Source organism: Bos taurus, chromosome 23, assembly GCF_002263795.3.
Source record: "Bos taurus isolate L1 Dominette 01449 registration number 42190680 breed Hereford chromosome 23, ARS-UCD2.0, whole genome shotgun sequence".
Lineage (NCBI taxonomy): Eukaryota > Metazoa > Chordata > Mammalia > Artiodactyla > Bovidae > Bos > Bos taurus.
The window spans coordinates 37,417,425-37,444,251 of record NC_037350.1 but is presented as its reverse complement, the minus strand read 5'-3'; the positions used below and the strand labels follow the sequence as shown (position 1 = coordinate 37,444,251).

The window sequence follows — 26,827 nt, the reverse complement described above, 5'->3', positions numbered from 1 at the left end:
CAACACGTGTCTTTTGGTGTCGGGTGATACGGATACCTACTTCTTTGCTCTGTTTTGTAGTAGTATTACTACTGGATCACGCTGACGTATTGTAGTGCCGGATAGTATTTATTACTAGGGCCATACGCTGGATCTCAGTCATAGCAAATGTGGCAGATGTCAACATACCAGTCCTAATCAGTAAGAAATTGGGAGTGGTACAGAACACCGGTAACCTTGCTGTATAAACAGCATTTATAGAGTGTAATCCCTTTTAGGTAGTTTTAGAGGCCTTACTGTGGTTTTGTAAACTTGTTGCGAACTTTCTTTTCTAAACAGTTTTTATTTTCCAGACTCATCTTTCAAGACGATTTGAGACTAATTGCAAATAATCAAGGTACTCGTTTATTTTAAAACTTTTATGTTGGGAGTGATATTTACCCAATGTAATATGCAAAGAGGTAGCCTAATTTTAATTTCTTAGTGATTTTGTCACCATCATTATATGGAAACGCTAAGATCTCCATATCACTAAATCCAAGAAACATTTTCACTCATTTTACTCAAGCTTTCATCACTTGCCTTAAGCAGCACTGACCATGTCCACCTGTTTGACATACTGTCTTCATTTTCGTTCTGTGACCCACTGATTTTTCTCATTTGGTGACTGCTTCTTGATCTCCATTATAGGAGGTTTCTCTTCTGTTTGGTAGGTAAATTTGGAGTTCCTTAAGGCTCGGTCCATCACCTTTTCCAATTAGGAGAAATTCTATTCTTTTTCTCTCTGGTTGATCTAATCTACTTCTTCAGCAACACTATTCTTTTTTATTTTAGCCATCTTAGTGTGTGAGAAGTGTCTTGTGGTTTTGATTTGTATTTCCTTGATAGCTAATGATGTTGACATCTCATGTTACTGGCCCTTTGTATATCTTCTTTGGAGAAGATACATATTTGCAAATATGTATCTTCTTGATGGTGTTCTTTGAAGCATGAAAGTTTTAAGTCCAGTATCTTTTCCTTTGTTGTTCTTTTGGTGTCATAAGAAAGATGTCAGAAACACATATACCTATGATTTCTTATAAGAGTTTTATAGTATTTCTTAAATTTAGGCCTGTAATCAATTTAATTTTTGTTTATGATGTGAAGTTGCAATCCAGCTTTATTCTTTGCATGTAGCCATCAAGTTGTTCCAAAACTATTTTTTGAAAGCATACTCTTCCTCATTGAATATTCTTGGCACCCTTTTAGAAAATCAGCTGACTAGGTGACGTGTTTTTGACAGGCATTCTAGATGATTTTTATGAAAAAACAAACAAACAAACAACTCCAGGACAGTGATTTTCAAACTGTAGTGCATGTCAAAATCACCTGGAGGGCTTGTTAAAGATTGCTGAGCTTTACTCCAAGTATCTGATTCAGTTGGTTTGGAGGGGGACCCAAGAGTTTGTTTCTAGGAAGTTCTCTAGTGACACTTAATTGTGCTGGTGTGGGAACCATACTATAAAAACTATGGGTGTAGGACTTTCGTTCCCAACTGTGGCAGCACATGAGACTTACTGGAAAGTTTTAAAAAATATTGATGGCTAGGCTGAGTTCTAGAGATTGATTCAACTAGAGCATGAACTAGTTGATGATTTTGTTGTTGATAATTTTCTATAGCTCCCCAGGTGACTATAATGAACATCAACTGAGAACTTTCCTAGGAGAACAGTGGTTCTCAGTGGGATGTATAGTGGAATCACCTGGACAGGTTTTACATAGCCACCCTTAAATTCCACTCTGGAGATTCTAATTCAAAATGGGGCCTCAGTATTTGCTGTTATAAAAGCTCTCCTAATAAATCACCTCTGTAAATAGCCAAATATACTATCTATTTGTCATCTTTTTCCATGTCTCCTTTTTCACTTTGTTTTTATTTCCTTTATCAAACTGATTTTCTCTGCCTTTGAGAGAGAACTTTATATGATTCATTCTGTAGCACTTAACTACTATCTTGCTTTCTACTATCAAAACTACTATCTCACACTTTTCATTATTATTCACTTATTTAATGTTTTCTGAAGGCTAACAATTCACTTTACCGGTTTGTTGGAAGTAAAAAGCTTGTTAATAGTGATAGGTGAGTTTATTCAGGTGTTTATGATATGCAGCCAAGTTTAGGAACCTCTGCATTTTATATTTGTCTCTTTTGTCTCTCTAGAGTGAATTTCTAGAAATGGAATTGCTGGGCTAAAGGACATATATGTGTTAAAGTTTGATATGTATTGCTAGATTGCCCTTCAGAAAGGGTATGGCAGTTCTACCATGCTTTTAGCTAACAGTTGGTTTTTTGTCAGTCTTTGTTATCAGTGGGGTAGATGGAAAATAATTTCTTGTTTAAGCTCAGGCCCTTAGTGTGTTTGAGCATTCTTTCCTATGCTTAATGGCTATTTGACTTGCTTAAGTGTGTTGCCAGTTTTTCCTTTGCCCATTTTTTTTTCTGGAATGTTTTTCTTTCTTAGGGTCATCTCAGACTCTTGCATTATTTGTGCTTTGCCAGTGAAACGGAGTCATCTGGGGAGAGCTTGGTGTTGAAAGAGGGTCCAGTTCTAGTTGTCAGTGGACAAATCTTCTAACTCCTCTGGACTTCTCCCATCTAGTGTGAGAATTTCCTTCTGTGTTATAGAAAGACTAGCTAAGTTCAGCTTAAACAAAGATTTATTCATCCTTTCATTCAGCAAATATTCTGCACTTGCTGTGTGCTAGGCATTGTTACAAGCGTTGTAGATATAGTGGTAAAAAAGACAGGGTGCCTCTGTTCTGAAGCTTACACTGTAGTGAGAAAGACACAAACAGTTATATATATGGAGTCAGGTAAGTGTGATGAAGGGAAATGAAGCATAAAGTGGAGTTAGAGGCTGGTGAGAGTGTGTGGGATGCCTGATCAGTGTGTGGTTATTTTAGATAAGGTCGTTAGGAAAAGCCCTCTCCAAGGAGGTGTTATTTGAGTAAAGGAGTAGGCAGCAAGCCATCCAAATATCTGGGGATGATATTCCAGACAGAGGAAGAGCAAGTGTGAAGGCCCTGAGTCAGAAACTAGCTTGGTCTGCTTGGAGAATGTCGGGAAGGTTATTACAGTTGGGGCAGAGTGGGAGGTGGCAGAGGGACCATATTTTGTAGACTGGGTTGTGGACAGTTTAAAAAAATTTTTTTTGAGAAGCTGCAGTGAGCTAGGTAGTTTAGGCACCACCTGGGATGAAGCAGTGAACAAAACACTCAGAAACCTCCCCAGCCCCGGAGTATATATCCTAGTAGAAAGAGAGAGTAATAAGATGATGAAGGTACTGTGGTGGAGGAAGAAATTTTCCTCTACAGTTCTCAGACAAAAGTGTAGTAGCATGTGGCATGTGTACATGGGCTTCCCTAGTGACTTGGTGGGTAATAATCTGCCTGTAATGGGGGAGACCTGGGTTTGGTCCCTGGGTTGGGAAGATTCCCTAGAGAAGAGAATGGCTACCCAATTCCAGTATTCTGGCTTGGAGAAGAATGAGTGGATACCTACTCCTCTCCTCCATGGACAGAGGAGCCTGGCAGGCTATAGTTCATGGGATTGCAAAGAGTGGGGCATGACTGATCAGCTAACACTTTAACATACATGGGACAGACCCAGGGAAACTGAGTAACTTGCCAAAATGGCTGAAACTCTTACCTTAAATATTGTTTTCAGCTAAAGACAAAAGATCTTGGGGGTAGTGGTTTGGGACCTCAAAGGGGAGGAAGGCAGTTGCCATGAGATGGAAAAGCAAATGTTTGGTAACAGTTTTAACAGACAGACTTTGCCTGGTTGCTCCCCATCTGTGCACATAGTTCATACTATAGTTATCTATGGGGATTGCCTCCCTTCCTGAAACATGTCTTCTCTTTACATTCTTTTAGCAGTTAGAAGGAGGGTCAAAGTTTCTTCTTGGCCTTGATTTGTCTTCAGCTCAAAATAACCCACATGCAAAGAGACATTTTTGGTGGCAGGTTTGCTCCTCTGTAGTGTCTAAGCGTGTGGGGAGGTGCTATGGCACGAAAGCGAGGCTGGGGGGATGGGGACAGGGGGTGCGTGTACATGGTGAGGTGGGGGTTGTTCAGAAGGACCTCACTGGTGACATTTGGACAGAGTTCCAAAGGGTTTCAAGGCATGCCAGGCATGACCAAGACCTTGAGATGAGTGTGTGCCTGGTGGGTATGAACTAGCCAGGAAGCCCATGTGTCTGAGTGCAGTTGAAACTGTGCACCTCAGATGGGACTTGAATCCACAGCCTGGGACCCAAACCTTGCCAGAACCCAGACGGGACTTGAACCCACAGTCTTTTAATCGAAATCACATACCTGGTCTCAGGGCTTCCCCAGTGGCTCAGACAGTAAAGAATCTGCAATGCAGGAGATCTGGGTTCGATCCCTGGATTGGAAAGATCCCCTGGAGAAGGGAATGGCAACCCACTGCAGTATTCTTGTCTGGGAAATCCATGCACAGAGGAACCTGGCAGGCTACAGTCCATGGAGTCCCAAGAGTTGGACATGACTTAGCTACTAAACCACCAGCCTCTAATTTCATAGGCTAATGAGCAAGAGGATTATTCCACTTATTTTGGGGAAGGGGTGGAGATTTCCAGGAATTGGGCTACTCTAAAGTGGCTCAGAGGTTAAAGCGTCTGCCTGCAATGTGGGAGACCTGGGTTCGATCCCTGGGTCGGGAAGATCCCCTGGAGAAGGAAATGGCAACCCACTCCAGTAGTCTTGCCTGGAGAATCCCATGGACAGAGGAGCCTGGTAGGCTACAGTCCACGGGATTGCAAAGAGTCAGACACGACTGAGCGACTTCACTTCACTTCAGCCTTTCACAGTTAGCTCTGCTCTGCCGTGCAGTGGCTGTGTCACTTAGTGTGCTGATGTAGTACAGTGAGCGTATGAGGCTCAGGGCCCACTGGAAGTTGGATCTTCTGCTACCTTGGACCTAGGTGGTTCTTACCAGTGTATCATGTCCTGTGGCTAAGTCTTGTGGAATCTTCCTGGACAAGGGATTGAACCCGTGTCTCCTGTATTGGCAGGTGGATTCTGGATTCTTTACCACTGAACCACCAGGGAAGCCCCTGTCCTTATATAACTTAGTAGCGATTTTAACTCTGGGCTTTTTACTCTGAGATAGACTACCAATGGAAGGTTTTGATCAGAAACCTGAGATGAACTTAGGTTTTAGAGGGATCCCTGGCTTATTGTGCAGCAAGGTTCCTTTGGGAATTGAGGGTAGAAGCAGGTGACTATGACAGTAATCCAGGCGAGAGTTAATGTTGGGACCAAGAATGTAACAGGGTATGGTCAGAAATGGTTAGATTCTGAATATATTTGGAAGCTCAAGCCAATGGGATTTTGCTGATGTATTGGACTTAGGGTGAAGGAAAGAGGAGTCAGGGATGATTCCAGGATTTTTGGCCTGAGAGGTTAGAAGGTTGGTATTGCCTTTCAGTGAGATGGAGAAAGTCGTGGGGGGATCTGTGTGATCCTCCTGGCTGCAGATGGGGTCAGGTGGGGAGAGAATCAGGAGTTCTGTTCTTGATTTTAAGTTTGAAGTAACTCTTAGCCATTCAAGCAGGGTGTTGAGTAGGCAGTTGGATGGACATCTGAGTCTGAAGTTCAGGGGAGGCCTGGGGCTGGTTATATAAGTATATAGTTAGTATTTCAAGGCCACAAGGCTGGATGAGATCACCTAGGGTGCGCCTGTAACTAAAGAAGAGAAGACGTCCTGTAACGGAGCCCTGGGGGGGTTCTGACCTTGAGAAGTTGGAGAGATGAGGAGCGGGCAATGGAAACTTGGGGAGTGGCTAATGCGGTAGGAGGAGAACTCAGCGTGTGGGATCCCAAAAGCCAGGGAAGAAGATATCTTGAGGGAACGAAGGGTCAGTAGTGTCAAGTGCCGCTGGTAGGATCACATGAGATGGCTGAGAGGTGACCGTTCCGTAGATTGTTGGAGTCACTGAAATCAGGTTGGCAGTTTTGGGATGGTGGGGGTGAAAGCCTGGCATATGAGAAACTGGGAGGGGGAAACTGGAGACAGTTCTTGCAAGGAGTTTTAAAGGATAGAAATGTGATAGAGACAGTAGGTAGAGGAAGCGAGGCCATGATAAGGTTTTTTGTTTTTTAAATGGGAGAAATAACAGTACCCGTATACAATTAGTGATTAGGTAGGGAGGAGCATGACTAGAATTCTGTGCTCAAGCAGGTTAGAATAGAGGGGTTGTTCTTAGAGGGGTGGGTAGTTCCTAGTAACAGGTTGGTATGTGGGCAAAGAACCATTTCCTATTAAGAGAATGCAGTCTTCTGTCTGCGGAATGTGGGAGGGGATCTGAGGGTGGGCTTCACTCACGCCTCCTGTTTTCAGTACCATCTACAGCCTCATGAAGAGGCAATCCATGAGAAATTAATTTTCAGAAAGTTTCTAAGATAAATGAGTTTGTTTCTTTACTGTAGTTCTTCCCAGCCCTTGCTCCATAGTATACACATACATGCATGCACACACATACTGGGAGTCTGTGAGAGGCAGAATTTTCCAAATTTATTTGACCACAGAACTAGTTTTTCCCTGATAGTTCATAGAACCAGTTTGGGAGAAACTTAGTTCATTTCACCTTCCCTAGTGTGCTGAGTCAGAGAAGGCGATGGCACCCCACTCCAGTACTCTTGCCTGGAGAATACCATGCATGGAGGAGCCTGGTAGGCTGCAGTCCATGGGGTCGCTAAGAGTTGGACACGACTGAGCGACTTTACTTTCACTTTTTACTTACATGCATTGAAGAAGGAAATGGCAACCCACTCCAGTGTTCTTGCCTGGAGAATCCCAGGGACGGGGGAGCCTGGTGGGCTGCCGTCTATGGGGTCGCACAGAGTCGGACACGACTGATGCGACTTAGCAGCAGCAGCAGTGTGCTGAGTCAGCCAGGGCTCTTGTTGGCAAGAGCAGAAAGCCCAGCTCAAATGAATTTAAGCCTCGGAATTCCTGAGCTCACATGAATGGGCAGAGCAGGGCTATGTCTGGCTTCAGGCATTGGTTGGATCCCGCTGCTCAAGGATCTCGTCTCTCCAGCTCTTATAAGACTTCCTGCCTTGGGTAGTCTTCTGCTTTGTGGCAGGCAGGATGGCCCCCCAGTAGCCTCAAGTTGACATCCTCCTAACTGAGCCACTTCAGTGAAAGAGAAGTTAGCACTGGCATGGAAGTCCTCGTGGTGATTGTGACTGACTGGGCTTGTTAGGTCCAACCCTGAGCCGGTCTTTATGGCTCAGGGTGAATTACTCTGGCAGGCGTGGGTCACGTGCGCCATTGCTGCACCTGGGGAGGGAGGAGGCCTGTAATTGACAGGTGGTATGCATGCTGCAATTCATGGGGTTGCAAAGAGTCAGACACGACTGAGCGACTGAACTGATGCATGCTGTGGTATGTTACAGATTTGTAGTGATATCTCATTGTGGTTTAGTTTGTATGTCTCTGATTGCTGGTAATGTTAAATCTCTTTTCCTGTACTTTATGTCCCACTCAGTAAGATTTATCTGATTTATCCGATGTTTCTTGTTTTTCAGTATCTCTTGTATTTTCTGTAAAGTTGAAGTTAAAATCTAAAGGCTTTATTAGATTCAAGTTTGGCAAGAATATTTCATAGGTGATATGTTAAACAGATGTTCTGAGGACTCATGCCTGTATCATTTATAACTTGTTTATATGATAGAGAAAATGCCTTCTGCATCCTGTGATACATTCCTGAATGACATAGAAGATATTGTGTCGCAAGAAGATTCAAAGCCGCAAGACAGGCATTTTTCGAGAAAGCACGTTGTTCCAAAGGTGCGAAGGCGAAATACCCAAAAGTATCTGCAAGAGGAAAACAGTCCCCCAAGTGATAGGTAAGCTGCTTTTGAGATTATATTCAGTACCGTACCATGGGAGAGGCTGACACTACTGTATGTGATGCACGTAACGTATCTTTTAAAAGAATCTTTGAAGTTTTGAAAGGAAATATGTAGGGTTTTTTAAATTTGAATGGTTATATTTAGCAAAGTCATTAATTAAAGATGTCAAACTGCATATTGGCCTAGGGCAGTATTTGGCACAAAGATAGATCACCCTGCCTCCCACCCTCCTCCGACCAGATCTCTTTGATATCACTGTGGTTGGTATGTTCTTGTTACTTCCACATTAAAATTTTTATTGGAATTTGTGATTCTTATGAGATCGTGGTGGTTTGGGCATGTGGTTTTTCTTAGCAAATTTAAAGTACTTATGAATCAACTAAACACTTTTGACACAAATTCTTGTGCTGTTTATACTATTAGATGTCTAGTAAAATTCTAATACAACCTAGCCAGAAAGGATTATGCAGTTTTACAACCTAGCCAGAAAGGATTATGCAGTTTTAATATGCTTATATTTGTATATCTAGTAAACTTGAAAACTTTGATGCATTTGGTTATTTGGAACAGAGTCATAAAGTCTGTGAATTTAAATTTGCTTAATACCTGAAATTTATTAACTTTTTCTTGACCATATCGTTAAAGGTAATGTCTTCTTAGTTGTTAATTATTTAGGGCAATCCAAGTTGAAAGTCCTTTTATTCCCTTTCTAAAAATTACATTTTTTTAGAACTCTTTTTATATGTGGAATACTTTTATTATTAATAGTGCTGTAGGGTGACAGATTTTCATTTTGATTGAGTTATTTCTATCTAAGTTATGAAGATTGTGATTAGTATATAGTGGCCTTCAGATGTGTTTAGGTTTTCCTTATTTGCTTTTGCTGCTAGAACCATCTTCTGTGCTATTGTTATTTGTTTGTACCTTTCCAGGAATTGAACTTAGTGGTAGTATTTAGTAGTATTGAACTTAAAACACAACTTGGAGAAAAGGTATTCTTTACATAGAAAAAGAGTCTTAGAATTTTATACTGTTATTTTATCTTGATTTTAGACTTTTGGTGTAACAGAACATTATGTGTTAAGTTGGTACATTTAATGAATAGCTTATGAATAGAATGCAGTGAGTGTTTTTGCATAATATGCCCAGAAATTAGTGCTTTTTATTTTAAAAAAATCCCTTAATGAGGCTTATTTTTTAAAATTGATTAACAGCACTATTCCAGGCATACAGAAAATTTGGATACGAACTTGGGGTTGTTCTCATAATAATTCAGATGGAGAATACATGGCTGGACAACTGGCTGCTTATGGATATAAAATTACAGGTAATGAGATACGTAATGTGTTTTATTGATTACATTTTTTAAAGCCAAGGTTTTTAGAGATATAAGTTCTAGCTTCAGCAACTAAAGGATATTTTAGCATGACTTAATGATTTTAAGAGAAAATAAAATGCTAGTATGTTGTCTAGACTCTTGAGCAACGTGGCTTTGAGCTGTGTGCCACACTCATCTGGGGCCCTTTGCCAGTGCATATGCTACTGGACTGACAGTCTGGGGCTGGTTGAGTCCTGGGATGTTGAGCTCTCCAATAGGAGAGCCAGGTGCGGCACTTGGGGATATGTGGATTGTGATATCGGCCGCAGGTCTGGGAACCAGTCCCCTGCAAGTGCTGAGGGGTGACTATATATCTCATTTAAAAAAAGAAAAATAAAAACTCCTCATTTTGAAATAAGTTTGGACTGACAGAAAAGTGGCAAAATTATGTTTCTGTACGCCTTTTATATCTTATGTAGTTTTGGTATAATTCACTGGGAAGTGAGCATTAGTGCAATACTATTATCTAAACGACAGAGCTTGTTTGGATTTTGCCAGGTTTCCCACTTACATTCTTTTTATGTTCCAGGATCCAATCTAAGATCTCACCTTTCATTTATTTGGAATGTCTCCTTAATTTCCTCCAATCTGTGCCAGTTTCTCAATTTTTTTCTCATTTTTTTATGACCTTGACTCTTCTGAAAGAGAATCATTTTGTAGAATGCCCATCACCTTAGGTCTGTCTGCTAGTTTCTCATGGTTAGAATAAGGTAATTAATGCATTTCTGGCAAGAGGAGCATGCAAGTGTTCTTGTATCCTTCTCGGTGCATCACGTCACGGGCTTTATGATGTTAGTACACTAACCCTTATCTGCCAGATTTCTCTTCTGAGTTATTTTTCTCACTGTAACCAATAAATATCCTGTGTTTCCTCAACCTTTTGCATCCTAATTTTAGTGTCTGTTGGTGAATCTCGTCTGCAACAGTTGTTACTGTGATAGTTGCGTAGTGGTGGTTTTCTATTTTCTTTCCTCCCACATTTAATAGCTTGAATTCTTCTAATCCTCTGGAGAAGAAAATGGCAACCCACTCCGGTATTCTTGCCTGGAGAATCCCATGGACAGGGGGAGCCTGGTGGGCTACAGTGAGTTGGACACAACTGGGCGACTGAGCGTACACACTTTCTTCTGTAAGGAAGCGCTGTCCTTTTGCCACCATGCTACTTGTTTGTATCAGTATGGACTCATGGATATTTATTCTACAGGTTCTAGTTCGGTGCTGTCATCATGTCGTTGCTTGTATTTTTCCAGCTTTGGCCACAGGACCTCATCAGGCTGGTGCCTGTGTCTTTCAGACATGCCCCCCTTGCTTTCTGATCACTTCCTTATTGTCTGGCACCACAGGAGGTTCTAGTCTTGTATTTTCCCTTTCCCAGCCTCAGAAGCAACCACTTTTTCGAGAAATCCTGACCCTTTTCATTAGGAGACTAGTGTTTAGAACCAGACCAAAGACCTGGGCACTAGGTGTGCTCATTGCCACCATGAAGTATCAGTGCTTCTAGGTCCTCTCCGCAGAGTTAGGAAATACGTAGGCATACTAACTGGCGCGCACACATCTCTGTTTCTCTTGTATGTGTATTAGATGGGAACATAGTTTGAGTGCTTTGTGACAGGCAGTGGCCCAATGCTTTATTTGTGTTATCTTGCTTGTGCTCTGCTTAGTCATGTCCAACTCTTTGCGACCCCATGTACTGTAGCCCTCCAGGCTCCTCTGTCCATGCGCATGGACAGAGATAAGAATACTGGAGTGGGTTGCCATTCCTTCTCCAGGAGACCTACCCGACCCAGGAATCAAACCTGAATGTCCTGCATTACTCCAAAACACTGCTTTTGACCGCTAGTCTTTATCACATAGCAACTTGCTTTTGCATGTGTAATTGGCTGGTCCTAGGTTCAATGCAGATGTTAGGAGTAGGGAAGATTGGAAAGTTAACTCCTTTCATAGCTTTGTTTCCTTCAATAAGTAAATGGTCATATGTCATTAATTTTGTTTTTGATACCATTGTTTAGAGAGCGAAATCAGTCTTAAAACAGGTAAAAAAAAACACACTCAAAATCTGCTTTTAGAATCACTTCTCTGTGTTCATTAGTAATTTTTATATAATTTAGCCTAGACTTGTCTAATACATTCTGATGGTGCATTTGAAAATTAAGGAAATCACTTTAAAGGTAATTTCCTGAAACATTAAAAAAAATTCAAAGTTTGATTTATCCTGTGTGTGTGCGTGTTAGTCGCTCAGTCGTGTCCGACTCTTTGCAACCCCATGGACTGTAGTCCACCAGGCTCCTCTGTCCATGAGATTCTCCAGGCAAGAATACTAGAGTGGGTTGCCATTTTCCTATGTGATATTAAATATCCAACATATTTTAATGTTTCTGTCTATTAGCATTTTTAAAAAATCTTATAACAGTACTCTTCTATATAAAGTTAACAGTCTTAATGTGTTTACACAGAATGTTAAGCTTTGTTATGCACACCTAATTTTGGTTTCTCATTTGGGAATACTAAAAAGGGAACATTAAGGAACCAATCACTTAAATATGAAATTTATTTTTCTTAATGTGGTTTATTTTATATGTCTGTGTTACTGATACATATTTTTATTAATTTTATATGTTTTTGATTTTACCCATTTCAGAAATTTGTAATCGGTTTCAGTTTAGTCTGGCTTGAGTGCAGTAGACACTAGGACCACTTTTCATGCTTGTCTAGATGCTATAGGCCCAGAAAATATAAGCATTATCTTCAGTAGGACATTTAATAAGGAAATCTCTACAGGAAATCTCTCATTTAGTTAGATATATGAATGATTTCTGGATGCCTATGCCAGTGGTCTCTTTTGTTATTGTGAAATAATGGGAGTTTATAAAAAAATTATTTCTTAATAGCTTATAATTAATCAAATGTAGACCTAAAATGGGCTTCCCTGGTAGCTCAGCTGGTAAAGAATCCACCTGCAATGCAGGAGACTGCGTTTTGATTCCTGTGTTGGGAGGATCCCCTGGAGAAGGACATAACAACCCACTCCAGTATTCTTGTCTGGAGAATCCCATGGGCTGAAGAGCCTGGCGGGCTACAGTCCATGGGGTCACAAAGAGTTTGACATGACTGAGCATCTAAGCACAGCACATACCTAGAATATTTTCATTTAACTCTGTAATTGATAAGAATGAGGTATAAAATAGTTATATATATATAATGTACACAGAGATTATTGAAAACAGGATACAGAGAAATTCAGAATTCTCAGTTACCAGTGGGGGATATTTTTACTATTTGAGGAAAGTGGATGTTTTTTTACTATTTGAGGAAAGAAGAGAGATTATGTCAGTATATACTTGAAATTGCTGCTTTTGTGTAAATCTAGGAATATAATTCAGAGAAGGCAATGGCACCCCACTCCAGTACTCCTGCCTGGAAAATCCCATAGGCGGAAGAGTCTGGTGGGCTGCAGTCCATGGGGTCGCTAAGAGTCTGACACGACTGAGCGACTTCACTTTCACTTTTCACTTTCATGCACTGGAGAAGGACATGGCAACCCACTCCAGTGTTCTTGCCTGGAGACTCCCAGGGACAGAGGAGCCTGGTGGGCTGCCGTCTATGGGGTCGCACGGAGTCGGACACGACTGAAGCGACTTAGCAGCAGCAGCAGGAATGTAATTACTCCATAGTAACACTGCACAGAGGCTTGCTCAGAGTAGTAAGTGCTTGTTTGGTGACTCTTTCAAACCCTTTTTATTTTGAGGAGAAGGTGATTTAAACCTTTGAAAATAATTCCTGCTTGCTTTTCATTTTCTGCCCTACTGAGGGAAAAATGATGTAATTCTCCAAAACTTGGACACCTGTTTGCATGATATAATTAAATTAGTATCATGGAAAGCAGTCAAACTGTCCTGGTAGGTACACTGGCTTTTAAAAGAAGTGTGATTTGAACACATACATTTCATGAGTGTGTTCTTCAAGTGAGCGATTTCTTATAGACTAAATAGAAAATGCACTCCCCCCCTCACCATAATGCTTCCTTTGGTTATTGGTTTTGGATTATTTATTTTGGAAAGTTGGTAAATTATTTTCAGTTCCTCATTGGTTCAGTTCAGTTCAGTTGCTCAGTCGTGTCAGACTCTTTGTGATCCCATGGACTGCAGCATGCCAGGCCTCCCTGTCCATCACCAATTCCTTTGGCCACCAACTTCGAATCAGGTGGCCAAAGTATTGGAGTTTCAGCTTCAACATCAGTCCTTCCAAGGGGTCGCACAGAGTCGGACGCGACTGAAGCAACTTAGCAGCAGCAGCAGATCTCCTTTAGAATGGACTGGTTGGATCTCCTTGCAGTCCAAGGGACTCTCAAGAGTCTTTTCCAACACCACAATTCAAAAGCATCAATTCTTCGGCACTTAACTTTCTTTGTAGTCCAACTCTCACATCCATACATGACTACTGGAAAAACCATAGCCTTGACTAGGTGGACCTTTGTTGACAAAGTAATGTCTCTGCTTTTTAATATGCTGCTAGGTTGGTAATAACTTTCCTTCCAAGGAGTAAGCGTCTTTCAATTTTATGACATTTTAAGGGCGGTCTAGTATGGACATTATTAATGGCTTTAATGACTAGAGTAGTTGTTTTTTGCTGTCCTTCATTTTGAAATTTCTTCTTTTGTATATAGTAGTCTCTTCTGCTGCTGCTGCTGCTAAGTCACTTCTGTCATGTCCAACTCTGTGCGACCCCATAGACAGCAGCCCACCAGGCTCCCCTGTCCCTGAGATTCTCCAGGCAAGAACACTGGAGTGGGTTGCCATTTCCTTCTTCAATGCATGAAAGTGAAAAATGAAAGTGAAGTCTCTCAGTCGTGTCCAGCTCTTCGCAACCCTGTGGACTGCAGCCTACCAGGCTGCTCTGTCCATGGGATTTTCCAGGCAAGAGTACTGGAGTGGGGTGCCGTTGCCTTCTCCATGTGATCCTTATTAGAAGCCATTTTTCTCCTGGAGTGGTGGGCGAGAGGAATATATACCATTGGACTCCACGCTGCAGGAGTGTGCACAGCTTATTAACTTCTGTTCTGAGTGAGAAGTTGGGAGTCACTGTTTAGTTACAGACAGCAGTGTCAGCTGAGAGCTTCCTGGTCCATTCCTACCTCCTTAATTAGAAGGTCATCTCCCATCTTCCTGACTTTCGTATTCTTGAATTTCTAGTGCAATTCAGTGAAAGACTCATCAGCCGTCTTAGTGCAGAGCTTTTAGCTTGCCTTCCATGGGCCTCTGTAATTGAGCCTTCTTGCCCCTTCACCATTGCCACAATTATTTACATGTGGGTAGTGTCTTACAGTTTGTAAAGTGCATTCATATCTAATTGTTAGTTTTATGTAGCTTTGGGATAAAGACAGAACAAAGACTTTGTTGACCTAGGCTTTGAAAAAGTTATTTAAAAATATCCTGACATATAGGTTGCTGACTTAAATTATATATATTGGTCATTAATGTTTACAATGAAGGGTTTAGTTATGTGCTGAGTAGAACATTTTCTTAATGTAATACAGAATTTCCTTGCAGAAACTCTTTATTGTGTAGCCAGAGATGGTGCTTTTATCTGAAGGTTTTGAAGTCTGTCTGGAATTACAGTGAAAGTAAATTTTACTGTGATCATTTGCAGAGTGCTTGTAATGCAGAGGGGACTGCAGCTTATAGATTGTTGAATCTTAGCGTTATTTTAAAGCCCAGAAGTTAAACATAGAAAGGATTATATAAAGGGAAACAAAGCCTTTCCTCCAACTAAATTAGAAGCTATATCTGATCTGTAAAACGTCCTCATATGGGCATTTCAGGCTAATTTTATAAGCTTTTACTTTTTATATATATCATATGTTCTAGAAAACTATACTCTTATTTAAAAGTACTTTCTTTAAGTACTTTTAAGAAAATACTTTTTACTAACTTCCCAGTAATTTACTTTGATTTTCTCTCCCTGGTTATTGTGGAAATACTATATTAGGTGCTTTTCATGTAATCTTGTAAGAATATTCTTCATAAGTCATAATATTTTTATGGTTACTTTTTGCCACTATTAAATCACCTAGAAAATTGAGAATTTTATTAAAAGCTGGTCTTGTATGAAGAACCGATGGTGCAGGGGTAGAAGAGTAAACCTTTTCCAGGGTGTGTCTTCCAACAAAATAAAACCAGGATGAACCACTTGTGGCAGGGATGACAGTTGGTATTGGATCACTGAGCTCTGTTTTTTCTATGGAGTCTCTCTCCAACAGATTCAGCTTTTAAGGATAGAGGTCTTAAAAAGAAGTCTTAAAGAACCTTTTATCTGCCCAGATGGAAGAAAAACCAAAACAACTCACAATGTTAGGATTTGTAGACAGAAAGTAATTAGATGATATCTATATCTTAAATCTAAATGTATATTATTTACTTTTATTTATTGGGATTGAAACAGTCGAACCAGACTGTCTTTTTTGATCAGACCTCCTGTTCTGGGTAGGGCTTCCCTGGTAGCTCAGCTGGTAAAGAATCTGCCTGCAATGAGGAGACCCTGGATTGGGAAGACCCCCTGGAGGAGGGAATGGCTACCCACTCCAGTATTCTGGCCTGGAGAATTCCATGAACTGTATAGTCCATGGGGTTGCAAAGAGTCAGACACGATTTCCTGTCCTGGGTGGGTGAGACTTTGGAATCCTGTACTTGGAGTTCTGGAATGGCTTACCTGAAACAAGAACATCCTTTGTGATCTCAGAAGGAATTGAGTCAAGACTTAGTCTTCAGCCACATTCCCTTTTTGTTGAAGAAAGTTGATAAGGAACGGTGGTAAAGTAAAAGATGCAATGGTTGAAGCGTGGAAGATGAGCACTATTTCAGGGGGCTAAAGTATGCTCTCTAAAGTGGAAATTGCAGGCTACAGATTTGATTTCCTAAATAAAACCAAAGACTGAAATGAAAGTCAGTGTAGGAGAATTAATTAGCCGAGGGTGTGCATGTGTATTAATGAAAGACTCCGTCATTTGGAAGAATGTGGACAAACGTAATTGAGAAATCATTTTTATAATTGGGTCTTAAAGTGCTTCCATTTGGGAGGCCATTGATACATATAATTAATTGCCATATGTTATGCATCACTTTTTGGAAAACTATCAACTGTTGCCTATGTGAGCTCAGGGAGTAAGTAGACTTTATAGAAGTGTTATAACATTGTTAGGTTACCTGAAAATGGAGCTGAATATGTACATTTCATAAGTGTTGTAATAAAGATAGTACATATCTTAATTGGCATATTGTGATGAATGGTTTTCCTGTAACTTTTCTTTTCTTTTCTTTTTTTACTTTAAAGCAACTTTATTGATGAATAATTTAGATTATATTTACCCTTAAAATTTACCTGTTTTCCCTTATAAGGTCTTGTAAGGAAGTTGTCTTTATTTTAAAATCAGCCTGAGATGACTGAGAAAATAGGAGAAAATTGCTTTACATAAGGAATTGTTACATAAGGAATAATAGTATACTTTATATTATAAAAAGTGAATAGCTTTCTCTATTCAAGTTCCTAAAATTTAAATTCTGTATACTAAAAATTTACTTAAATCCTGCAGTGCTTTAAGTGGAATGAAACATCTCAAAAAAGTGTGTTGGGACTCTGTTACTGTGATACAGATCAGGATACATACTGTTTTTTTTTTTTTTTTTGATCTTTACATTCTAGTTTTTTCTTCTTTAAATAGAGCATGGGAATATTTAGTTTGTTATTTCTCCTCTTTTTGTCTCAACAGGAATGTCCTCTTATCATAATAAGAAGCACAAAGCTACATGTGTTTCAAACAACAGTCAACTAAGTGGGACTAGTTTTGATTGTACTGTTATCCATGCAGATTAAGTAGTGTCAGCTTTGTCATTGTTGTTTACATCCTGAGCAGTGTGTCTGTCTTGTATTTGAGAGTGAAACTACATGGTTGATTAGAATCTTCACCTTTTTCAGAGATACAGAGAAAATCTAGTTTACTCTTGTGAATTCTAAAATATTTTGGCTCCAGGTTGTGAATGTCCAGTAGTAGTTAATGTGCATGGTAATCAAATTATTTGGATAAAAGTTCTATGTTCTTTTTCTTAATTTTCTCACTAATAGATGTGGGGAAGCTTCACCCTTTTTTTTTTTTTATCTTTCTTTGAGAACGTGAAGATCATTTTTCATCTGTTCCACTTTTGGCCTGACCTTTTCAAGTCACTTAAACTTCTTGTTTGCATTTTAAAAATTAATTAATTTTGATTGGAGGCTAATTACTTTACAATATTGTGGTGGGTTTTGCCATGCAGCATGTAAGTGGTAGTACTTCAACTCACACATAGTTGCATTAATTTTTGTGAATAAACTGCTGTGGAGTGCTGAGTTGTATTAAGATGACATCTTTTCAGAATTGCTGGCATTCTGGTACTGAACAACTTAAAATAGCTTCTAGGTTCAGTATTTTAGAATTTTTATGAGTGACAAATTGACAGACTGATAGATTTTCAGAAACTTTTGCTTAATTGCTTAATATTCATATTACCCTTTGAGATTTTATAAAACTTTTTTTTGATAATTTAGAAATAGCCTGTTTTAAAATTTTATTTATTTTTTAAGAAAATGGGCAGATGAATAATTATCACCAAGGCTTCGCTTGAAAATCTTTCTAGGCATTGTTTTCTCTGAATTGGAGGAAAAAACTCTTTTGAGATACTGACACCAGAACATGTAAAATAATGTTGGCTTTTTTTGGCTTTTAAATTTCAGTGGGTTTGGGTTAGAGAGACGTGTATTTTTAGCTCTTGGACAATAGATGGCAGTATTACATTATATGATCACTGCAGCTGTGCCATTACTAGGAAAAGTGAATTTTGTGTTACAAATAGTCTTCTAATAAAATTATTAGAAGTCATTAAGTTTGTTAACTCTATTTTATTCTGACTTACTGCTTTTTAAACTTTTTAGTAGGACTTGTGTAAGAACTGGACAAATTGACCTTTCCAGAGGCAGCATGATTCAGCTTGGATACAGCTCACCATATGCTTGACACTGCATGTGAAATTGTTCATTCATTGCGTACTACTTGACATCCTTGTTGCTCTGTTGCCCTGACTGTGGTTCTTCTAGAATGTGGTTATTGTCCTTTGCCGTGCTAAAGTGGGAGATTTTGAATCTGAGGATAAACATTTGATTCCTTTTGGCATTATATTGCTTTCATGCTTAACTAAAAACTAACCTTTGTGTAAGGTACATCTTGAGTATCTCATTACTCCCCAAATCTGTTAACAAATATTGAGGTTAAAGATGTTCCATTTAAAGGAGAATAGAGTGAATTATAGCACTTTAAAATTTCCCCTGCTAACATGTGTTTGGTTAATTCAAGATGGTTTGAACATCCAGGCATTTTCAGAGACTTTTCGTTTGGTCCTTTCTTCATCGTAGCATGATGATTCTCAAATTGAAAAGTGTCTACAAATTTTTGTGTCGTGTTGTATACACATATTCATGTATATGGGTGATTTAAGGGCTGAAGGCAATGGCACCCCACTCCAGTACTCTTGCTTGGAAAATCCCATGGGTGGAAGAGCCTGGTAGGTTGCAGTCCATGGGGTCGCTAAGAGTCAGACACGACTGAGCGACTTCACTTTCACTTTTCACTTTCATGCATTGGAGAAGGAAATGGCAACCGACTCCAGTATTTTTGCCTGGAGAATCCCAGGGATAGGGGAGCCTGGTGGGCTGCTGTCTATGGGGTCACACAGAGTTGGACACGACTGAAGTGACATAGCCGTAGCTGTAAGGGCTGTGTGTGTGTGGTGTGGTTATTCTTTTGGTCACCTGATCTGATCATTTTAGACCCGTTTTAACTCCTTTTACAGCTGTGTCTCCACTTGCTCTGCTGCCGTTCAGCTTACTTCCTTTGACTTGGAGTGGTAACTCAGCTACTTCCCGTCTTACGATGATTTACCGTGTTTTTTTTTTTTTTTAACCCTTTCTCTCCCATGGTGTGTGAGTTCCTTCTGTCTTAATCATCTTTGCCTTTGTTTGGCATCTCAGAGACACTGTAGCTTAATGATTAAGAGCAGACTGTAGCCATTAATATTGAGCCAGACTGTGAAACCAGCTACCGCAGTGTGTTAGCTTTATGGCTCTGGGCAAAGGACAGGACCTCTATGCTTCAGTATCCTTAGTTATCTAATGAAGATGACAATAGCAATCCTTTCTAAACATTAAATATTAGTATATACATAAGTATTCAGTGTGTGGTTTCATCATTATCAAATTCAGTACCTGGCACACGATAGGAATTCAGGTGTTTTTTTGTGTGTGCGTTAGTGAACAAATGAAAACTATTTTTTTGACTATAATGAGGTTAACTTTGTTCTTTATGCTCTAAAGAATATTTGTAAAATATACAAATTAAAGTATATTCTAAAGGTTCAATAAATGTGTGCGGTGTGTGTGCGTGAGTCCCTTGAGTTTTTTCACTAAACTCCTTTTTAGTGGCTGTCAAGTCCAGATTGCATGGTCCTGACATGTCTTGGTAAGACCCTCATATTATCACTTTGCCTGACATGGACACTGCAAATTATATTGAATCAGCGATCTAATTTAATCCATTCTTATAAATTGGAAGTAATTGCTTTCAATTTAGTAGGATTGAATTTAGTATTAGAAATTTTGATGTTCCTTCAAATGCAGTAAAATTTAGTTCTATATGTTTTCATGTACCTATGTGTATGCCTGTGCATTTGCAGACAGAAGTGATCTTGGAGCATCGCTTGTAGTCAAGTGAGTTATTTGCAGGAATTGGTAAGGGGGCATATAGTACAGGGTGTCAACGAAAGTGACATTTTCTCCTTTTTTCCCCTTCTACCTAGGGTGAAAGCAAAAGAAATAAAACTAAGGGCCTTCAAAATCGGATTTTCATTCATTCAGAAATAGTGGAGGGAAATTAAGAGTATCTAGAGAAGATTTCTATGTTATTTACTCTTGCGGTGGGGGCGGTGCATTCAGTCCTCCCAGTGATGAAGAAAGAACTGAGGGTGAAATGGAATACAAAATGTATTATGTTTATATTCAATCTTTCCCACTAAGTTATTTTTAGAAATGGCTAGCTTTACCAGCTTTTATGTCTCACACTGTGCTTATTCTTCTTGAATATATTAGGAACAAGAGGTGAGGCTACTTAACGAACATTTCTAGTTAATGTCTGGTAATTGTATTTGATTCTGGAGTTCAGTTTCTCAGAATGTGTAGTACTTCTGACTCTTCCCTCTGGCTTGCTCTTTGCTTTTACTCTTTCAGTATTTTCAGGAACCATTTTAGTTACCATCTTACCAGCTCTTCTTTCTTTTGAATTGAGTGGGGGTATACAGTAATTTAAGGGCTCATTACATATATTAACTGTTTCTGAAATTTCCATAAATTACTATCAATGACTGCACTTTGAGTAAAATTCATAATAACAAATGAATCAAAGATAAGACTGTTGAATATTTTCTTTTTTCCATGTGAGAGCTGAATTCTTAGTGAGCTTACAAAAATCAGGAAGTTGTGAGGGTGTTTTAGAATAAATATATTACAGTCTCATAAAAATTATTCAGGAAATCAATGGAAGAGATTAAAAATAGAAGATGTTGAAAATGCTCTATGCTATGCTATGCTAAGTCACTTCAGTCATGTCCGACTCTGTGCGACCCCATAGACGGCAGCCCACCAGGCTCCCCCGTCCCTGGGATTCTCCAGGCAAGAACACTGGAGTGGGTTGCCATTTCCTTCTCCAATGCATGAAAGTGAAAAGTGAAAGTGAAGTCACTCAGTCGTGTCTGACTCTAGCGACCCCATGGACTACAGCCCACCAGGCTCCTCCGTCCAAGGGATTTTCCAGGCAAAAGTACTGGAGTGGGGTGCCATTGCCTTCTCCGCTAAAATGCTCTACAGACATCTAAATACAAGAGATCAAATTAAGACAGAGAAGCTTTAGGGAGAATATTTGAAGCTTATCATTTCCATCTCATCTGTAAGCAGCTTTTTATCTTGTGTCTTAGGTAAGTTGCAAATCACGTGCAAGCTATAAACAAGGGTTTTTTTACCCTGAGAGAAAAAAAATGAGAGAAGGTTTTTTAGTTTTCAGTGAAGGTTTTCTCTGTTAGCATAGAGGCAGGAAGAATACTGTGTTAGATGAAGAGTTTTTGTGTTTGTAAAATGTAAACAGCTGTGTGAATGTAGTCAGTGGGTGTTCTTCATGTAATAATTTAAGCATAAATATCTTTTCTTTGCAAGTGTATACAAAAAAACTGTACAAATAATAGTTATTTTGCAAAATCTTATGTAGCGTGGAAATGTGTGCATTATTGTTCAGTTCAGTTGTTGTTCAGTACAGTGCATTATTGTACCTTACAGGATTTGACTGAGGAATTAATGTTGAAATTTAAAAACTAGCAGTTTCAAGATATTGAGGACTCAGCCATTCTTAACTGAGGGATTATTTGGGTCAGGCATTAACATTTTCTGAACCTCAGTTTTCTTTGAAATGACATGGTGGTCTGCCAACCTCATGAAAATGAAATGGAAGCATATACACGAGATAATACTTCAGTTTTTGAAAATGTAAGTTTTAAAACAAACAGCTAATTTATTATACTTTAATGTTATTATATTGTAAACTGGTGTTTTTAAAATTTCTCTTTCATCTGTTACATTTAAAGGTATTTTTGTACAATTTAGAAGCTCAGTTCTGAAATATACCAGAAGGTGGCACTGTTTACATATGTATACTCTGCTTTTTGATGAAAAAAATGTTGCTTGTTTTATCTGCAAATGTATTAAATTGAGGTTATAATTTTTAGGTTTAATTTTCTGTTTTGTAAATGGATTTTTAATTCATGTAAAGTTTGCTAGGACCAGGTTTCATTTTTATTTGGAAATGGTTTGGAAATTCAGATATTTAGCAATCATCTTGTAGACATAAACTCTAGTATAATCCAGTATAATTAATGATAAAACCTGGTATTAATGTGACAGCCTAATGTTTCATGGAAAACATAGTTGCTTTTGTATAGCAAAAACCATTAATTTTTTTTAAGCCTCTAAAAACTATCCAGTGATTAAAACATAACAGCTATAAATAAATGATTTGTGTGGCTTTTAGGTCATACCACATAGGTTATCCATTCTGCAGTGTTATTTTATGGTAAAAATACCTTTGAAAATTTACCAAGATCTTCCATTGCTTGAATTTCCTACTGGGAGTAGTGTGATGAAAGGAGACTCTAGATTCTATGAATAGCTTCTCTAGGTGAAGAATGCAAAAATTAAATAAAATGAATTTGACTCGGAGTGAGGATTATTTATATAATAGGATGTGGTGAATACATTTCCCATGCTATTAGGTGAAAACCTCCTGATTTTTTTTTTTTAAATTCATGGAGCATATTATATCCAATGTAGTTTATGACCCAAGAAGATAATACAACCATTAATATTATATTTTTAATGTCCAATCAGAGCTATCTTTTTTTTTTTTTTTAAATATAAATAGAATTTGCCAGTGATTTTTGCTGGATGTAGACTAGCACGGGATGCTTCTGTGACTAGTAGTATGAAATGCTTGACTTTTGTTTGGGGGTAAGATCAATAAATCTAAGACGACTTCAGGTGTGGTTCTACTGTTTCCTTTACTTAAAAGTGGAAAATGTTTTCAGCCAACATAGCTTGTACATTTTGGTTTTTGTTATTTTCTTAAATATCTCTTTTTAAGGTACTAATCCTTAGAAATAGTTAACATCTTGCTCCATTAAAAAGTCGTCTTTATAGCTCTGACGTGATTGTCTCAGTTACTAAATGTATGTAGCTTGGGGGAAGTGAAGACATACTTGGCAGTTAGAGGGGTTCATTATGTTTATGAGAGTGTATGTGCTTATATCTAAATGTTCACTCTTATTGCTGCTTTTGCCAGTGTTACTAATATACATGTGTGATTTGTCTGAATTATTTAAAAAATGGATAATTAAAGGAGGATTTGACTATTCAGCAACTGTTTCAGTAGCTAAAAACTATCATTTAGACATTTTCTTCCAGTGGTTGACAATTTTTTTTGTGAGCTATGGAATAGTATGAAAAATTGAAGGAAAGTATTGTGACACTTTAATACTTCAGAGCCCATACTCTTAGGAAATTCTTATTGTAGAGATTAATAGTGTCTTAATTATTCAGCAAGAGACAGATCTGTTTTTTAACCTAGTCTTTTAATATATGTAAAACTTGTGGGATTGGTAAATAACAGATTATTTTCATAAATGACTTTGGGTTTACAGATTTGTTGTAAGTTAGAGCAAAAATGCACTCATAATAACTTAAAAAAATTGTTTCTGTACATGAAACTGAGAGACAGCTAAGTGTCCCCAAAATGCTTTCAATAGGTTCCCATCTACAGCCCTTCCCCAGGTTCCCCATAGCTTCAGATGTGCTTCTCAGGATAAGAGCTGAAGTAATAAAATGTCATATTATACAAGCAGTTTTTTTTCCCCTAAATAATGCTTGTGATTAAAAGAAATCCAGTCAATCAGCATTGTATATTTGTATGAAAAAAAAGATCCATCATACAAATTTTGTTTGGCTCCTTTAGATGCCTTCATAATGTGCTAATTTATGCTGCTGGTCTAACGGTATGACCCTTCCCTGTGGCCTAGATATGTAAATCTGTTATAGCTTTTTAATTTCAGTCATCTGTGTTGGTTGAATATGCTTGTTAGTCCACCGTACCACTCACCAGTCTATGTCAGAGACTGGAAAAGAACAAGAAAAATGAATCTCAGAATCGGTTTCTTTAAGCATGCATTAGTAATGAAGGAAATTACAAAATAGACATAATTTTAATAAGACTGTTACATCTGAACATTCATTGAAAACAGTAAGTACTCCAAGTACTGTCAGCTTTTAATTAGGAAAGGGAATTGGATCATTGGTTTTATTAAGCAGAGGCTTATCAACATCTTTTTATTTTTTAATTTTTAAAAATGTCAATGAGAAAATATCTCAAGAGTGAAAAAACAGACATCATAGACAGTTTCTAAGAAGTCAACCATTTTATTATGCTTCTTTCCTATTCTGTGAACTTTGAGGGTCATGTATCCTCAAACACCAATAGTAGAAAAATACTACCTGTGGTTGAAAATTGCAAGACCTTATGATGAATATGCAGTGAGGATGACCAAGGCTTAAAATATGGGTGAACTAAAATATTTAAAAAGTGTTAAAAATTTCATAGTAAACAATGTATATGACTTAAACATAAGTAATTCAACTTACCTATTCTTCTTCATCCAATGAGAATTACAAAGTATTTTTATTCTTTCTATTCTTTCTGTGAAAAGTATTCTAGGGGGGATTACTTTTCCTTCTATTATTTAGCCCTTTATCTGAAAGTGTAATGCCCCTGTAGCTTTGCCTTGGAATTTTTGTCCCCCAGTTTTGGTTCTTGTCATAATCTGAAAGACACTGATCAACTCAGATGCTTGAACAACGTGGGGTGATTTTTAAATATGCATACTCAGCATCACTGAGTAAGTATTTTTCATACCTCTCTGAGCCTGTGACTCCTTGTCTCTAAAATGGGTTATGGGTTGTTGTGAAAATTAATAAATGGTTGATAAAATGTTAGCTTTTATTATATTAAGTATTTAATAAAGAAAATTCACCATTATGTTTTAAATTCGAGTCTCTGCAATGAACTGGTAACTTAATGAAATTTAATTTAAACGTGTTTAATTTACTGTAATCTATTTAAATATCTTTTAAAGTATTTCTCTTGCAGATCTTTTTCTTATGGTGAGTGTTAATTAGGACTAGTATATTAATGAGGCTAGTATATTGAAGTAATGTATAATAAATGTCTTCTTTGGGGAACCAGCGAGGCAGAATGGGGTGATTTCATGGAAGGAATTAAGAGATTAGAAGTTGGGAGATTGGAGGTCTTGCTTCTGAGATGACATGGATTATCAGGGAATTATTTATCTTTTCTTTGGCTTTCCCCCTTGTTTTTTTTTTAAAAGTTTTTTACTTTGGGCTGTGTTGTTTTTGTTCAGTCGCTCAGTAATGTCTGACTCTGCAACCCCATGGACTGTAGCTTGCCGGGCTTCCCTGTCCTTTACTAGCTCCTGGAGTTTGTTCAAACTCATGTCCATTGAATTTTGATGCCATCCAACCATCTCATCCTCTGACATCCCCTTCTCCTTCTGCCTTCAGTCTTTCCCAGCATCAGGGTGTTTTCCAGTGAATCTGCTCATCACATCAGGTGGCCAAAGAATTACAGCTTCAGCTTCAGCGTCAGTCCTTCCAATGAATATTCGGGGTTGATTTCCTTTAGGATTGACTGGTTTGATTTCCTTGCTGTCTTTGGACTGTAGTTGATAGTGTATACATACATAGGCTTCCCAGATGGTGCTGCTGCTGCTGCTAAGTTGCGTCAGTCATGTCTGACTCTGTGTGACCCCATAGACGGCAGCCCACCAGGCTCCCCCGTCCCTGGGATTCTCCAGGCAAGAACACTGAGTGGGTTGCCATTGCCTTCTAGTGGTAAAGAACTCTCTTGCCAGTGCAGGAGAGGTAAGAGATGCGTCTTCGATCGCTGGGTTCGATCCGTGGGTCAGGAAGAGCCCCTGGAGGAGGGCATGGCAACCCACTCCAGTATTCTTGCCTGGAGAATTCTACGGATAGAGGAGCCTGGTGGGCTACAGTCCACAGGCTCGCAAAGAGTTGGACACGACTGAAGCCACTGAACACAGGCACTTAGCGTTAGTTTCATTACACATATGCACATATCTTTTTTTTACTTTTTAATTCTCATTTGTGAAATAACACATTTTGATGCAGAAATATGAGGGGCGAGTGGACAGATCATGTTTTTTCACTTTCTTTGTCTCACTTTGAAAGAGGTAAAGCTTCAGGTTAAGTACCAGGTGTGAAATCCTTCTAATTCCATTCCTCCTCATCCCGTCTCCCTCACCACACCTCCAAATCAGGCTTTTTCCTTAACACACTATTACCACCAAGATCATCTTTATCTCTGCTTATAGCACTCATTAGCTTCTAGAGTTATTTGTTTACATGTCTTTCTCTTATAAAACTGAACTTGAGTACAGAGATAGCCCTTGTTTCTTGTATTCTTGGTACCAGTTACCATATTTGGCCTATAATAAACACTCAGTTCATGTTTGTTGAATGAATTTATATCAATATTCATGTCATTCATGAGAAATGGGTCAAATTTACCTAGTGATACCATGAAGTACAGAGGTGGTTTCTCATTTTCGTTGCCCTTTCTTTTACTATTAGGTGTAAACCACCGATGGTTTCTTAACCACCTGAAAGAATTAAATTTAGCATTTTTTTTAGGTCAAGTAGTCTTAAGTTTTTGAGACCATTTAATGAGCCTGACCATAGTAAGGGGCCTTCTTGGTGCATTACAAATGCTGTGATTCATGGGGACCTTAAGCATAGATTTCCTGCCTGAAATGACTGAACAGAATAGACACATTGTTCTTTGTTAGT

At 38.7% G+C, this 26,827-nt stretch overlaps 1 protein-coding gene across 6 annotated transcripts in view; it reads left to right on the top strand.

The window, feature by feature from the left end:
• CDKAL1 (CDK5 regulatory subunit associated protein 1 like 1) overlaps positions 1-26,827 on the top strand; it is a 739,806-nt gene that overhangs the window by 28,166 nt on the left and 684,813 nt on the right. For 3 of the 6 annotated variants that reach the window (XM_059880369.1, XM_005223766.5, XM_059880370.1), the window contains exons 2-4: positions 333-376; positions 7,722-7,896; positions 9,117-9,229. In XM_059880369.1, the coding sequence (XP_059736352.1) occupies positions 7,727-7,896; positions 9,117-9,229 (283 nt within the window). In that variant the 5' untranslated portion in view covers positions 333-376; positions 7,722-7,726. Of the gene's footprint in view, positions 1-318; positions 377-7,721; positions 7,897-9,116; positions 9,230-26,827 lie in introns of all 6 variants that reach the window. The other 3 variants (NM_001192691.1, XM_059880368.1, XM_059880367.1) reach the window with 2 other exon arrangements.